The 15013-nt window shown below is 41.1% G+C and overlaps 1 protein-coding gene across 3 annotated transcripts in view; it reads right to left on the bottom strand.

Annotated features, from left to right (window-relative positions):
• Positions 1 to 15013, bottom strand: part of espn (espin) — a 190758-nt gene that overhangs the window by 77697 nt on the left and 98048 nt on the right. For 2 of the 3 annotated variants that reach the window (XM_043676085.1, XM_043676084.1), the window contains exons 9-10: positions 9741 to 9960; positions 318 to 344 (exon numbers count right to left, since the gene is read on the bottom strand). In XM_043676085.1, coding sequence (XP_043532020.1) covers positions 318 to 344; positions 9741 to 9960 — 247 coding nt within the window. The remainder of the gene's footprint in view (positions 1 to 317; positions 345 to 9740; positions 9961 to 15013) is intronic. The other variant, XM_043676086.1, reaches the window with a different exon arrangement.

Below are 15013 nucleotides of genomic sequence, written 5' to 3'. Positions count from 1 at the left end.
AGTGATTAGAGCACTTCTTAAATACCTGATCGCAGAACAAGCTAAAAACTAATCTGCAAACTAAAGGCCTTTTATACAGCACTTGCATTGCAGCTACTTAGCGAGACAACTGAAACAATACAGTGAAAACCTGAGAAGATCAGAATAAAAAACAAAGTCTGAATTGATACCCACCCACCTTTAGTTCAACAGGAGACCGGAACAATTTGCTTTAGCTCAGCGTTTCTTGGTATTCAGGTGGTGTGGTCTCACCCAGTTTTCACTGCCTTACCGCGGACTAACTAGATTGTGGGTATGACTATGATCAAGTTACTTACCCTTAATTAGCCTCAGTCCTTTGCCTCCTGGATGGAGAGATACGTTAAGAGAGAAGTAGGCATGGCAAGGGAATTGCCAGTCCCGTGCGCACCGACCATTGACAGAAATGTTACGCAATCGGAAATCACGTGACAAGAAGGTATGAGATACCGTGATCCAAGCAATAATGACACAGGGGAGCATTGTTTGTCAGTACAGTATAGGGAGATCAGGCAGGAGGAATGGAACAACAACAGAGAGAAACAAAAGAGACAGCAGAAAGAGAGACAAAAAGAAAAGCTGTTAGCCAGATCAAAGACACAAAAACACCGTAATAACAATTATCAAAATGATTCTGGAAATTCTGAAAAGAAGGGGAGGCTGTTAATTAAATAGCATTTTAGGCTTCAAACTATTTAGCCAGAAAGCAACCTTTATGTAACTTTGCAATTCCACCTTATCCTAACCTGCTGTGACAATTTGGCACTGTTGCCATGGAAATTCAACGCTCAATGTTTCCACTCCGTTAACTGATATCGATTCGACCAGTCACAAGCTGTGGTTCCAGAGATAATCTCATAGGACCTGTCCCAGTGTCTGCAATGTTCCAATTCTGCTCTGGCCAGCATGTATTTTCTTAATTAAAGACTGACCGGACTGAAGGTGGACAATCTTGCACAACGTGCCCACAGCAGTTGTTGCTTAATGGGCTGCACATGTAAAGGCTTGGTTGGTTTACTCATGTCCTTTACCGAAAGAAGTTTGTTGCCTTTGTATGATTACAAACACAACATTACATGGGTACCTCTTAAGTGCCTCTGAAGTGGACTGGCACCTCACCCAATCATTTCAAAATAGGTTTGAATGATTTTGGAAGAAAGCCAACCACTCACCTCAACCGACCAACTCTCCTGAGAAACAAAGGATGGACAACTAATGTTGGCCTTGCTAGCATTGTCCAGAAGTTGAGAATGAGCTTGAAAATAATCTTTGTTATAAAGTCCAAATGAATTGTATACAATGAGATGCCTTTAATGCAGCAGTAAATGCAAGCAAATGTTTCGTGCAATATTAATGCAACAGAACACACCTGCAATATTAACGCATCTTTGCCTTGCACATTGTAGACGCACCTGCTGTGTGTGTCCTGCATTTTCTGTTTATTACAGACGTCCAGCGTTTGCTTCGATTTTAAAAATCACAGTACAGTTTGTTCTGACAAGAGCCGTTCTTCACTTCTGACAGAATAGCATTTTACACCTTGGTAAAGCATTGTGAATTATACATTATAAGCTCAGTAAACTCCTGTTGCAAAACCACAATTGACAGGAGCTGAAGTCGCACTTGGGCCTATTACACCCTTGATGAATTGGCCTTGATGTTAGAAGAAAGAATATGAATCTAAATAGCATCTTTCATAACCTTCAAATGTTCCACACCACATTATGACCTATTAAATGATTTTGAGTTCAACGAAATGTGACAGCCAACTTGTGCATGTCAAACTGCCACATACTGCAATGATCAGACTTAGAAATTAAAGTTAAGGGAAATACTTAAATCCTGAATGGTTTCCTTCCTGTACTTCAAATAGGGCCTTGTGGTCTGTTAAAATCACCCACTGCTGAGTAAACAGCGGCAACACAATCAGGTTTAGTAACTTTGAGGTGAAAGTTGGGAAAGCCTCAGGGTTGTGATACCTGTGTTCACTGATAGATCATAAGGGCACAGCTGAGATTAGCTGAAATACCCTTCCTGATAAGAAAATATCGTTTCACTAATGTCTTGTACAGCTCTAAAATGATGTCCCAATGCTTGTACTCAATGGTCTGACATGGTAGTGTTTTTTCCATGCTGTATACCTCTATGACTCTAATGTTGCTTTGATTTCTTGAACATCATTTTTGCAACCTTATTATCGTAATAAATTATTTATTAGTTTTCCAGTTGGTATTCTTTTCAGTTGAAGGTATTCTTTCAGAAATAAAGAAAGGGATCAAAGGAAAGAAACAAACTGTATTTTGATAGAACTTTATCGTATCATTCAGAAGTACTGGAAAGTAATTAATCAAAAACTATGAGCTCTCTTCACTATTGTTATAACAGTAAATAAATGTAAGTACTATTCTCAATCCCTCAATTGTTTCAAGACAAATTAAGTATATTTTAACGATTCAATTTTTCCAATGTTCAAACTTGTCAAACATTATTTCAAAGGTTTATTATCAGTTTGCACAATGTTGGCTTAAAACATCATGCTGTGCAGCATTGGGATCTGAGTTTAACATACACCCTCAAAATTTATTTGCGTTATCTTTTCCTTACGTATCCAGTCCTGGACTCTCACTACTGTTTAGCAACATGCATTATTATCATGTTATGTGTAAGTTACTTTGCATAAATAGCAGTAGTTAACAGAAGGTGGGTCATTCAAACTGGTCTGCAGGCACCTATTCAAAATGGTCACCTTGAATAATCAACTTACTTCAATTAGGTTATCATGGCAGAGTGGTGGAGCTGAACCAGACATAGTGAGGAACACAGAATGTAATGGCGAGTTGCCCTGGGTTTCACATTTGGATTCTTTAGGGTACAGTTTAGTGGGGTGCTAGTGGAGATCTGGTTTATTGCCCACGGTATTGCATAGGGAATAAAATCAAAGCCACAAAGAAAATAAAGCTTTTTTTGAAAGGCCCTCAGACATAAGGTTAAAGTAAGTAAAAGTCATTTCATGGTTCTATTTATAAATAATAATAAGTCATTTTACTGATTTTCCATAGCATTGCAACGACATTACAAATAGTGTGAAGGACACCTTAATCAAAAGGTGTCCTTCACACTATTCAGTATAAATTTTGTTTCCTTTGAGATTTGGTATTCTTGCACTCCTGTCCTGATCAGTGCAAGATGAAAGGTTTCAATGGCATGTCTCTTTTTTCAGCAACTCTCAGATTAATTGAGTTTGCATCAAGAGAAAGCATACAATGGATCAATTGCTAATTAACCGGGTGGGAGTTTGACAATTCTTTCACAATTTGAGGTACAAACAATAATGTGTTTTGATCATCAACGCAAGATTACCAATCTACTATTCAGCTGCACATATTATACTTCCACAGTTATACTTCCAATTTTTTCCTGATGAAGGGCTTTTCCCCGAAATGTCGATTTTCCTGCTCCGTGGGTGCTGCCTGACCTATATTTTTCCAGAACCACACTCTCGATTCTAATTTTCAGCATCTGCAGTCCTCACTTTCTCCTATACTTCCACACCAGCCTGTGTGCACACAGGCATCAGTTATTCTTCTAATTCTGTTTCTGTGTGAGTCCAAATACCTGAGACATCCAAATAGCCAAAGCAACACATGGAAGCCTGAGACAATTGTTGAGTAAACTCTCTGTCCAATCTTTCATAAATAAGTTTGCACAGACTGGGGCAAAGTACCTATCCAAAGTCATGCCTTGGATGTGGACATAATATTTATTACTGAATTCAAAGTCTTTTTGCGTTAGACCAAGTGTCGGAACGGGATTATTGCATCATTCAGATCTTTCAGTTTGGGGAAATTTATTAAAGATATTTTGAACATCAGTCTGTTTCTATGGGTTCGATTTTAATTTTTGAGATGGTAGTGGGGAAATATCCCACCTCAGAGCTCTTGCATCAGTAGTTCTCAGGTAAGATTTCGTGCTGGGGAAGGGGAGTGTGAGGTATGGGTTAAGCTGAGGCAGAATTTAGAAACAACTACAGGGATTGCCAGATGCTGGCTTTTTATAAAGTCTGCTGTGGACCTTTGTCCCAGTTATAACAAAACAATAAGGACCCTTAGCCCTCAACCTCATATCTCCTCACATCCCAAGCCAATCCAATCAACCGCTGTAGCCCCTCTTATCTTCCAGGTTATGCCAAGTCCCAGTCTAAGGGAGAGAGAGTGATGGCCCAGTCATACTACCACTAGGCTATCAATCCACAAACTCTGGTTATGTTCTGGGGGCTTGGTTCAACTCCCACCATGGCAGATGGTTAAATTTGAATTTTATTAAAAATCTGAAATTAATAATCTAATGTTGCTGATTGTTAAAAAGAAACGCTCTAGTTCACTAGTGTAAGGGCAAGCTGCCAAACATGTCGCAGTGAGGGGATAGGCAACAGGTTTGGGGGCGGAACACTAAGATCAGGGCAAAAGCTTGCAACTCACGTCTATTCTAATGCGGCCGTCTGCCAGTTTGGATCCTTCTCAATCGCCCACAGGCTGACCCCGAATCTCAGAGAAATGTATCCTGGCAAGGACTGATCTGGGATCTGGGGCAAAAGGCCAAATTAAATTACAAGTTCTGGAAAATCCAGAATGATTGCTCACACTGTCACAGGGTCTCCAAGATTCTAAGAAAAAAGCTATATTTCTGTACAGATCTTCAACGTCCATTGTAACGATATAACATTGAGACGTTAAGGTTAGGACATCAGTCAGCATTGTCCAGCTTCTTTTTTTGATTCATTTACAGGATGTGAGTGTCACTGGCTGGGCCAGCATTCATTGTCCATCCCTAATTGCCCAGAGGACTGTTGAGAGCCAACCACATTGTTGTGGGCCTGCAGACTAGACCAAGTAAGGACAGCAGTTTCCTTCCTTAAAGGACATTAGTGAACCAGATGGGCTTTTCCTGACAACCATCAATGGTTTCATGCTCATCATTAAATTCTTAATTCCAGATTTAAATTTATTGAATTCAATTTCCACCATCCACTGTGGTTGGATTCAAAACCAGGTCCCCAGAATGTTACCTGGGTCTCTGGATCAATAGCTGAAAAATGTGTTGCTGGAAAAGCGCAGCAAGTCAGGCAGCATGAAAGGAGCAGGAGAATCGATGTTTTGGGCATAAGTCCTTCTTCAGGAATGAGGAGGGTGTGCCAAGCAGGCTAAGATTTCTCTGGATCAATAGTCTAGCAATAATACAACTGGTCGATTGTAGTTGACAAGGCTCTCAGCTGGGTCTGACCCACCTCCCACACTTCAGCCTCCCTCCACTCTCCTCCCTCCCACAACAGCGATAGGGTCCCCCTTTGGAAATGCATTGTGCACAGCATCACTGCAAGAGAACACACAGCGAAGTACCTGCCACATGCTTTGTCAGTGAAATGCCACTAATAAGACAGCTCCCACCACACCACAAAGAGTTCAACCTGCCATGCAATAACAGAATTGAAAACAAAAAAAGGAAGTTTTTTCCAGTTGAAATTGCAGACGCACACTATAATCCCCCAACATCCAGATGACAATGTTCAGACACAGAAAGCAGCATGTACCATTTCTTTAAAGAAAATTGTCAAGTATATTCAAACGTGTTCTCACAGGGCTTTACAAGATGGTCCCCTCCGACACAACTGACTTGGTACAATATTATCCACAGAATGAGTTCTCCTCTGTATTTATTGTTCATAAGATTTTTATTTTCCATGGAACCACAACATTATGCACTACTGAGTGCAGGAATCTGATAAATCACAGAAATCACTCTGAAAAACCTTGGTAAAAAACACATTTTCAGTGTCAGGATATATTTGCATCGGAGACCTGTCCAGTCAGTCTGTTGCTTCAGGATATATGCTGTTGTGTTTATACGCATCAGCAAATTTGGGTTTATTTTTCACTTCTGTGTTAACAGAACAACTTTTTGTTTGGTAGCAAGAGCAGACTAAATGGAGGAAACATCTATGAAAAGCTTTCCTGTGAATCACAAATTCAGCTTTTATGAAATTGCTTGTCAACCATTGTTATGGGATGTCAGATAAGATCTTGTGTACTCACATCATAAAGCAATAGCATACCATTCTAAAATGATATTCAATACGCAAAGGGAAATATTTACTTTCCTAATATAAGAACATATTAATGGCTGATAGTGACTCATTAACAAATGAAAAGGACACGATGAGTTTTTGTTTACTTGTTTTCTGCAGCTTGACAATCCTGTTCTCAACATGTTGCATTAGCTTGCACTCTCACCTCATGCTGACCCACCAAGGTCACACAATTATTTAGAGGTATAATTTTCACAGACTGTATTGATAGTTTGCAGCCCCACCAGCTGCCTGAATTGATCGTAAAGTGGGCCCTTCAACCTTGTGGTGGCATTATCTCCTTTATCCCACACAATGACAATGATACTTGCTTCATCTCTCAAATTACCCCATGCATTGTGATGAAGGCCATGCATCTATTACGAATCAGTGTTGCCATATCAGAATAGCCAGAATTGAACAAGTCAGCAGTCTTAGCTTGGTTTGTTATCAACCCACCTCGATCTTGAACTCAGATTTTAACAAACAAATCTCCAAGAATAGTTTCAGTAATGTAGCTACAGGTTTGAATGTTAGATAATGGCTTCATGATTTGTTCTCTGAATGTTGCAAAGATCAACGTGGATTGGCTTCTGGATCAACTCTTTAACTCTGATGCAACCAAAATGTTGAGTAAAGGGTGAATTTTCTAAATCTGTGTCAGCAGTGTACACCTGACAGTTGCAGGCTGTGCACCTGCAGGTTCCTCAGAACACCAGTGTCTTATCACTGGTATAGGCACCCAGTATTTAGATTCTACCCCAGTTAGCAGACATAAATAGATGAGTTTGGCATTATCATGCACTGTTGAAGGAATCTATTCTTCCCAAAGCTCAGCACTAGATTGATGGCATTTGGCCTTCTTCAGTGTTAAGGGCAAGGTGTGACCTTCATACTGCTCTAACTTGAGAGTCTCCACACAAAGATTCCACTTAAATTTATCTAAAGCATCTTCCACAACTTCACAGCATCCCAAAGCTCTTTACAGGGAATTAAGTATTTGTGTTATCATAGTTGCAATGTATAAAATCTAGCAAAACAAATTTGCACATTGCAAATTCCATAATCACAATGTGATAACAATGTATTTTCTTTTTTCAAAGTGGTGTCAGTTGAGGGATAAATGTTCCTCAGGACCCAGGGGGAATTTCCTCCTCTTCTTTGAAACAGCCCGAAGAAAAATGTTACGGTCCACAGTGTAGGGCATACCTCAGCAAGAAGATCACAAAGCCAACAATCCACATTCTCTCAATAATGCTGGAATCAAGCCAGACTTTGAAATGGCCCTTGAAACTACAAGTTTCTGGATCAAAAGTAAAAGCCATTTGGATCTGCTCTTAGAAACAGGGAAGTGGAATGCTGCCTTATGAACATGTTCTTCAGGAATATTTATGGATTATATACTTTTTAAAAACAATACTATTGACCATTAATCACAACAGCAAGTGGTCTCTTCAGAATAAAATAAGAATATCAAAAAGGATTACCTGAAGCAAGTATTGATCAAAAAATCTTTCCAAATTTCTAGTGGTGGTAAGACAGATAACCCAGACACAAGAAAACATGGAATCCCAATGAGATCTACTCAGCTTAAACACTTAAGAGGAAAATTTCACTTGCGCTGTCTAATTTCTGTTTATATCCAAATAATAGGTCTGAGTTTTATCTTTCCTTCAAATCAAGTTAAATTTTCACCAGTAAAATTGGCTGCTAAGCGAATCTTTACTTTTTTTTCCTTAAACAATCCAATGTACAAGCAGTTAGCATGCTTAACTCCACTCATTTCAAAACCAGGAACAAATCAATACCAAGGGTAGAATTTTAGAACATAGAACATAGAAGAATACAGCGCAGTACAGGCCCTTTGGCCCTCGATGTTGCGCCGATCCAAGCCCACCTAACCTATACTAACCCACTATCCTCCATATACCTATCCAATGCCCGCTTAAATGCCCATAAAGAGGGAGAGTATCATCTTGAGTGGCAACTTTGAGGGCATTATGGATATGGTCCCCAAGGTCCCTCTGTTCCTCCACACTGCCAGGAATCCTGCCTTTAACCCTGTATTCTGCATTCAAATTTGAAATTCCAAAATGAATCACTCACACTTTCCCAGGTGGCACTCCATCCGCCAATTCTCAGCCCAGCTCTGCATCCTGTCAATGTGCTATTACAACTTTCAACAGCCTTCCACACGATCCACCACTCCACGAACTTTGTGTCATCGGCAAACTTACGAACCCACACTTCCACTTCCTCATCCAAGTTATTTATTAAAATCACAAAGAGCAGAGGTCCCAGAACAGAATCTTGCAGAACACCACTCATCACCATGCTCCAAGCTGAATAGTTTCCATCTACTGTCACTCTGTCATCTGTGGGCCAGCCAATTTATTATCTGGACAGACAGGTTTCCTGTATCCCATGTCTCCTTACTTTCTGAATGAATCTACAATAGGATCCATATCAAACAATTTGCTAAAATCCATATACATCACATACACTGTTCTGCCATCAATGTGTTTCGTCACCTTTTCAAAGAATTCAATAAGGTTTGTGAGGCACGACCTGCCCTTCACAAAACCATGCTGACTATCCTTGATTACATTATTCCTATCCAGATGTTCATAAATCCTATCCCTTACAATTCTCTCTAAGACTTTGCCCACAACGGAAGTGAGACTCACCGGCCTATAGTTACTAGGGTTATCCCTACTCCCCTTCTTAAACAAGGGAACATTTGCTAGCCTCCAATCTTCTGGCACTATTCCTGTAGACAAAGAGGACATAAAAATTAAGGCCAATGGCTCTGCAATCTCCTCCCTTGCTTCCCAGAGAATCCTAGGATAAATGCTATCAGGCCCAGGGGACTTATCTATTTTCACCTTTTCCAGGATTTCCAACACCTCTTCTCTACATACCTCAAAGCCATCCATTCTACTTATTTGTGACTCAGTATTCACATCGACGACAATGCCCTGTTCCTGAGTAAATACTGAAGAAAAGTATTCATTCAGTGTCTCCCCAATCTCTTCCGCCTCCACACGCAACTTCCCACTACTATCCTTGACTGGACCTATTCCTACCCTAGTCATTCTTTTATTCCTAACATACCTATAATTTTCTAGGCTCGCAGGAGCCACAGAATAAGTGGGAAGGTTTGGAAATTGAGGTGGGTGGTCTTTGCGTCAGATACCCAATCTCCTCCCATCTCCATCAAGCAAAGTCTGAGTAGAAAGGGCCATAATCAACTTTTTCTCAACTGAAGGCCCTCAATGGCTTCCCTCATAAAGAATCCAGGTCATATTTCAACTGCTCCATTTGGTAGTAAATTTCCCATTCTAAATCAATCTCTAAGTAAGGCAGTGTCTTCTAATTTTTTTAAATGCATCAATTAGTGACTATCTTATTTTTTACAACCCCTTGCTTTCAGACTCCTGCAGTTCTGGAAATATCTTCTTTAATTCCATCCTTTCAAAAACCCTTCATAGTTTTAAAAACCACTATTAGATTGTTCCCCTTCCCCCAGCCATTTCTTTCACAGAATCTGTGCAAAATGGTTAAAGAAATTTGAGAAACCATAATAAATTTGAATACTTACTTGCCGCAGACGATGAAGGTCGCCGCTGTTGGTTGCTGGGCTGTTGGGGTGGGGGTGGGGGTGGGGTCCCTGTGGATGGCAAAGGAGGGGGAGGCGGAGGAGCAAGGACTGACCCAGTTTCAGGGAGTGGGGGAGGAGGTGGAGGAGCAGGTATGTCATTGGTTGTTTGCTTTTCTGGTACACTTCCATTCCTCAGTCCCTCCTGAGATACAAGAGAGCCCTAGTGAAAATAATTAGCAATTGGTGATTAAAAATACAGGTTACCATTGACATATGTAACAATTTTTACTTTACACCCATTACTATTGTCATGGAGGATTCCAGACCCCAGGATTTAATCCATTTAAAAAAGTAGTTATCACAAATTGTAATCTCCCAAAGCAGGAGATAGTGCCCCACTATAGTGACTATTTCACTGGAAAAAGACAGCAAATAGGAGGAAGAGTAGATCACTTAGCTCTTTGAGACTACTCCACCAATCAACATGATCATGGCTGATCATTCGACTCAGCCACCTGTTCCCACTTTCCCCTTACATCCTTTGATCCCTTTCACCCCATGAACAATATCTAACTCCTCCTTGAAAATCATCAATATTTTGACCTCAACCATGTTTTATGACACTGAATAGCACAGACTCACCACTCTGAATAGAGAGATTTCTCCTCCTCTCAGTCCTAAATCAATTACCCTGTGTTCTTAAATCTAATTATATTAGAGGCAGTTCAGAGTAGGTTTACTAGATTGATACCCGGAATGATTTTTTTTATTATTCATTCAAGGGATGTGTGTATCACTGGCTGGGCCAGCATTTCATATCCATCCCCAATTGTTAATAGTCAACCACATTGCTGTGGATCTGGAGTCACATGTAGGCCAGACCAGGCAGCTCCTTAAAAGGACATTAGTGAACCAGAAGGGTTTTCCAACAATTGACCATGGTTTCATGGTCATCATTAGGTTCTTAATTTCAGACTTATTTCTACTGAATTCAAATACCACTATCTGGCATGGATTCAAACCTCTGTCCCCAAAATATTACCAGGGGTCTCTGGATTAATAGTTGCTGTTGTTGTATCGCCATAGTCTTACCAGACCATAGGGGCTGCTCTCTCATTAAAGAGAAGCAACTGGTGGTGAGTTAACCTGAGGGCCACCAGCCCTCAGGCAAGGGAAGAGGTTGAGAAGGAGAGTCCTTCATGGTAACTCAAACTAGTGATGGAAGTTGAACTCACACTGTTGGCATCACACTGGTCTGTAAACCAGCAATCCAGCCACCTGAGCTAAACCGATTCCCATTAATAGTCTAACGATAATACCAAAGGCCATTGCCTCCCTTTGAGGAAAGGCTGGTTACACTGGACTTGTTTTCACTGAGATTTAGAAGAATGAGGGTGACATGATTGAAGTATTTAAAAAAGAATGAAACTTGACAATAACTTGGCATTGACTAAGACACTGGAAAAGACAACAGCAAACTCAGTCCTGTTGACCCCACAAAGTCTCTTCATCTACATCTGGGGCTAGTGCCAAACCTGGAAGAGCTGTCTCACAGACCAGTCAAGCAACTGCCTGACATTGATGTACTCACGGAATCACACCTTACACACAATGTCCCAGACAATGCCCTCAACATTTCTGGTTATCTCCTTTTCCACCAGGACAGCTGGAAGGTGTACATCTGGGAGGAGGTTGCCCTGGGAGTCCTCAACATTGACTCTGGACCACATGAAATCTCACAACATCAGATCAAACATAGGGAAGGAAAAAACTCCTCCTGTTCAAACATAACACCCCCATCCCCTCGGCCAATGAATCAGTACTCCTCTGTGTTGAACACAGAAGGACATAGAATATACTGTGAGTGTCCGTCACCATTTGTTGTCAGCAGCAGCACTGATCGAGCTGGTCGGGTCATCAAGGATATGGCTGCTAGACCGGGTCTGCAGCAGGTGGTGAGGGAACCAACAGTAGGGAAAAATATACTTGATCTCATCCTCACCACTGTACCTGCTGCAGATGCATCTGCCCATGAAGAGTGACCACCATACGGAACTTGTGGAGACAAAGTCCCGTCTTCACACTGAGACTTGTGTTGTATGGCACTATCAGCCTGCTAAATGGGACAGATTTCAAACAATAAAGGGCCATCAACAAAACTGTACTTCACCACCATCTGTAAGATCATGGTCTAGTATATCAATATTAGCTCAGGACATTGTGAAAAGCTAGGAAAGAAATTGCAGGCTGCATGGCAGAGATATATTTGCATCATCTACAGCTACAGGTAAGGTGTTGGAGGAATGGAGGGTGGCTAATGTTGTACCTTTATTTAAGAAATGCTGCAAGGCAACGTCTGGGAACTATAGATGGTGAGTCTGTCATCATGGTGGTAAGTTGTTGGAGGAGATTTTGAGAGCCAGGAATTACATGCATTTGGAAATGCAAGGACTGATTAGGGATATCATGAAAATCATGTCTCACTAACTTGATTTGAGTTTTTGTTTTACTTCTTTTTAGGATGTGACCAAGAAGATAGATAAGAGCAGAGTGGTAGATATTGTCTACATGGACTTTAGCAAGGCCTTTGACACAGTTCAGCATAGTCGACTGGTTAGTAAAGCTGAATCACATGGGATCCAGATAGAGTTAGCCAAATGCATACAAAATTGGCTTGACTGTAGGAGATAGAAGGTGGTGGCGGAAGTTTGTATTTTGGATTGGAAGCCTGTGATCAGCGATGTTCTGTTGGAATCAGTTCATATAAATGATTTGAATAAGAATATCGGCAGCATGGTTAGCAAATTTGCGGATGACATCAAAATGAGTGGTATAGTGGACAATGAAGAAGGTTATCTAAAAGTACAGCAGGCCAACTGACTGAGGACTGGCAGATGGAGTTTAATTTAGATAAAAGCAAGGCGTTACATTTTGATAAGATAGTCGAGGGCAAGACTTATGCAGTCAATGGTTGGACCCTAGGGTGTGTTGCCAAACAGAGAGACCTGGGAGTTCAGGTACATAGTCCCTTGAAAGTGGCATCCACAGGTAGACACGGTGGTTAAGAAGGCATTTGGCATGCTTGCCTTCAATGGTCAGAGCATTGAGTACAGGAGTTAGGATATCACGTTGTGGCTGCGCAGGATTTTAGTGAGGCTACATTTTGAAGTACTCCGTCCAATTTTAGTCACCCTGCTATCAGAAGCATCTAATTAAATTGGAGAGGATTCAGAAAAGATTTACGAGGATGTTATTGAGACTGGAAGGAGAGGAAGGGCACACTCACACTATTTTTTCCCCTCGAACGTCAAAAGTTGAAGGGTGACTTTATAGAGGTTTATAAAATCATGAGGGGCATAGACAAGTGATTAGCAAAGCTCTCTTCCCAAGGGTAGGGGAGTTCAAAATGAGAGGGCATAGACTTAAGGTGAGACGAGAAGGAGTTAAAAGGGAGCTGAGAGGCAACATTTTCACACAGAGGGTGTTTCGTACATGGAATGAACTGCTAGAGGAAGTCGTAGATGCTGATATAGTTACAACATTTAAAAGACATTTGAACAGCTACATGAACAGAAAAAGTTTAGAGGGATATGGGCCAAAAACAGGCAAATGGGATGAGTTTAGTTTGGGAAACCTGCTCAGCTTGGATGAGTTGGACTGAAAGATCTGTTTCTGTGCTGCATGACAATAACTTATATTCCCCCATTCAATCATAACCATCAAGTCAGGGAATCAACCCTGGTTCAAAAGAGAGTTTATGAGGGAATGCTAGAAGCAGCGCTGAGGAAATGAAGTGTCAACCTGGTGAAGCTACAAAACGGGACTACTTGCATACCAAATAGTATAAGCAGTAACTGACAGACAGAGCTAAGCGATCAACAAACCAGATCTAAGCTCTGCAGTCCTGTCATATCCAAATCATGAACGGTGGTGGACAATTAAACAGCGCACTGGAGGAGTCTCCACTAATATGCCCATCCTCAATGGTGGGGGAGCTCAGTATGTCAGTGGGAAAAGACAAGGCTGGAGCATTTACATCAATCTTCAACAAGCAATGCTGACTGGATGATCCATCTTGGTCTCCTCTAGGGGTCCCCAGCATCACAGGTACCAGTCTTCAGCCAATTTGTTTCAGTCCACGAGATGTTATGAAGCCACCAGAGGCACAAGATACTGTAAGGGCTATGGGCCCTGACAACATTCTGGCAATAGTGCTGAAGACTTGTGCTCCAGAACTACTGTGTTCCCTCGCAAAGCTGTTTCAGTGCAGCTGCAACAGTGACGTCTACCTGACAATACGCAAAATTATCCATGTATTAAAAAAAAAGGACAACTTGGTCAATTACAGCCTACCCAGAATCATCAGGAAAGTTAAGGAAGGTGTCACCAACATTACTGCTGAGCAGCACTTACTTAGCGACAATCACCTGATGCCTAACTTGGGGTCCACCTGGGCCACTCACCTCCTTAACTCATTAATGGCCTTGCTTCAAACATGGACAAAAGGGCTGAATTCCAAAGTTGAAGTGAGAGCCCTTGACAACCGGGGTACATTTGGCAGAGAGTGGCATCAAGGAGCCTAGCAAAACTGGAGTCAATTCGAATCAGAGGGAAAACTCTGCAAAGTTGTTGAAGATCAGTTATCTAAGCTCCAGGACAACTTCAGTTCTCCAGAGTAATGTCCTAGGTCCAACTATTGTCAACTGCTTCATCAATGACCTTCTTTCAGCATAAGGTTAGGTGCGGAGATATTCTCTGATGATTGCACAATGTTCAGCACCATTCACTCAATGTGGAAGTTATGTTTCCTCATATGAATTAGTCCAGAACTAGGGGCAGTGTTTTAAAATTAGGGATCACCCTTTTCGGACAGAGATGAGGAGAATTTTATTTTCTCAAGGGATTGTGAAACTTTGCAAATGTCTCCCTGAAGAGGTGTTGAAAGCAGAGTAATTGAATATTTTTAAAGCAGAGGTCAATAGGTTCTTGTTAGGCAAGGGAATCAAAAGTAATGATGGCAGGTTAGAAATATGGAATTTGAATTACAAACAGATCAATGATGTTACGGAGTGGCCAGGCAGAATTGAGGGGCTGAATGGCTCATTTCTGCTCTTTCTTCATCCTCTTATCTCATTTTAATTTCCGGGTTTCTACTGTGAAAATAAAGCCTACATTTTATAAGGATACGATAATGATCAACTGAGTAAAGTTGGCAAAATACTTGATAAAGAGTTTTTCACATGGAGTGAAATTTTGCACTTGGATCATCTCAT

Source organism: Chiloscyllium plagiosum, chromosome 34, assembly GCF_004010195.1.
Source record: "Chiloscyllium plagiosum isolate BGI_BamShark_2017 chromosome 34, ASM401019v2, whole genome shotgun sequence".
NCBI lineage: Eukaryota > Metazoa > Chordata > Chondrichthyes > Orectolobiformes > Hemiscylliidae > Chiloscyllium > Chiloscyllium plagiosum.
This window is presented reverse-complemented; position numbering and strand designations above follow the sequence as displayed.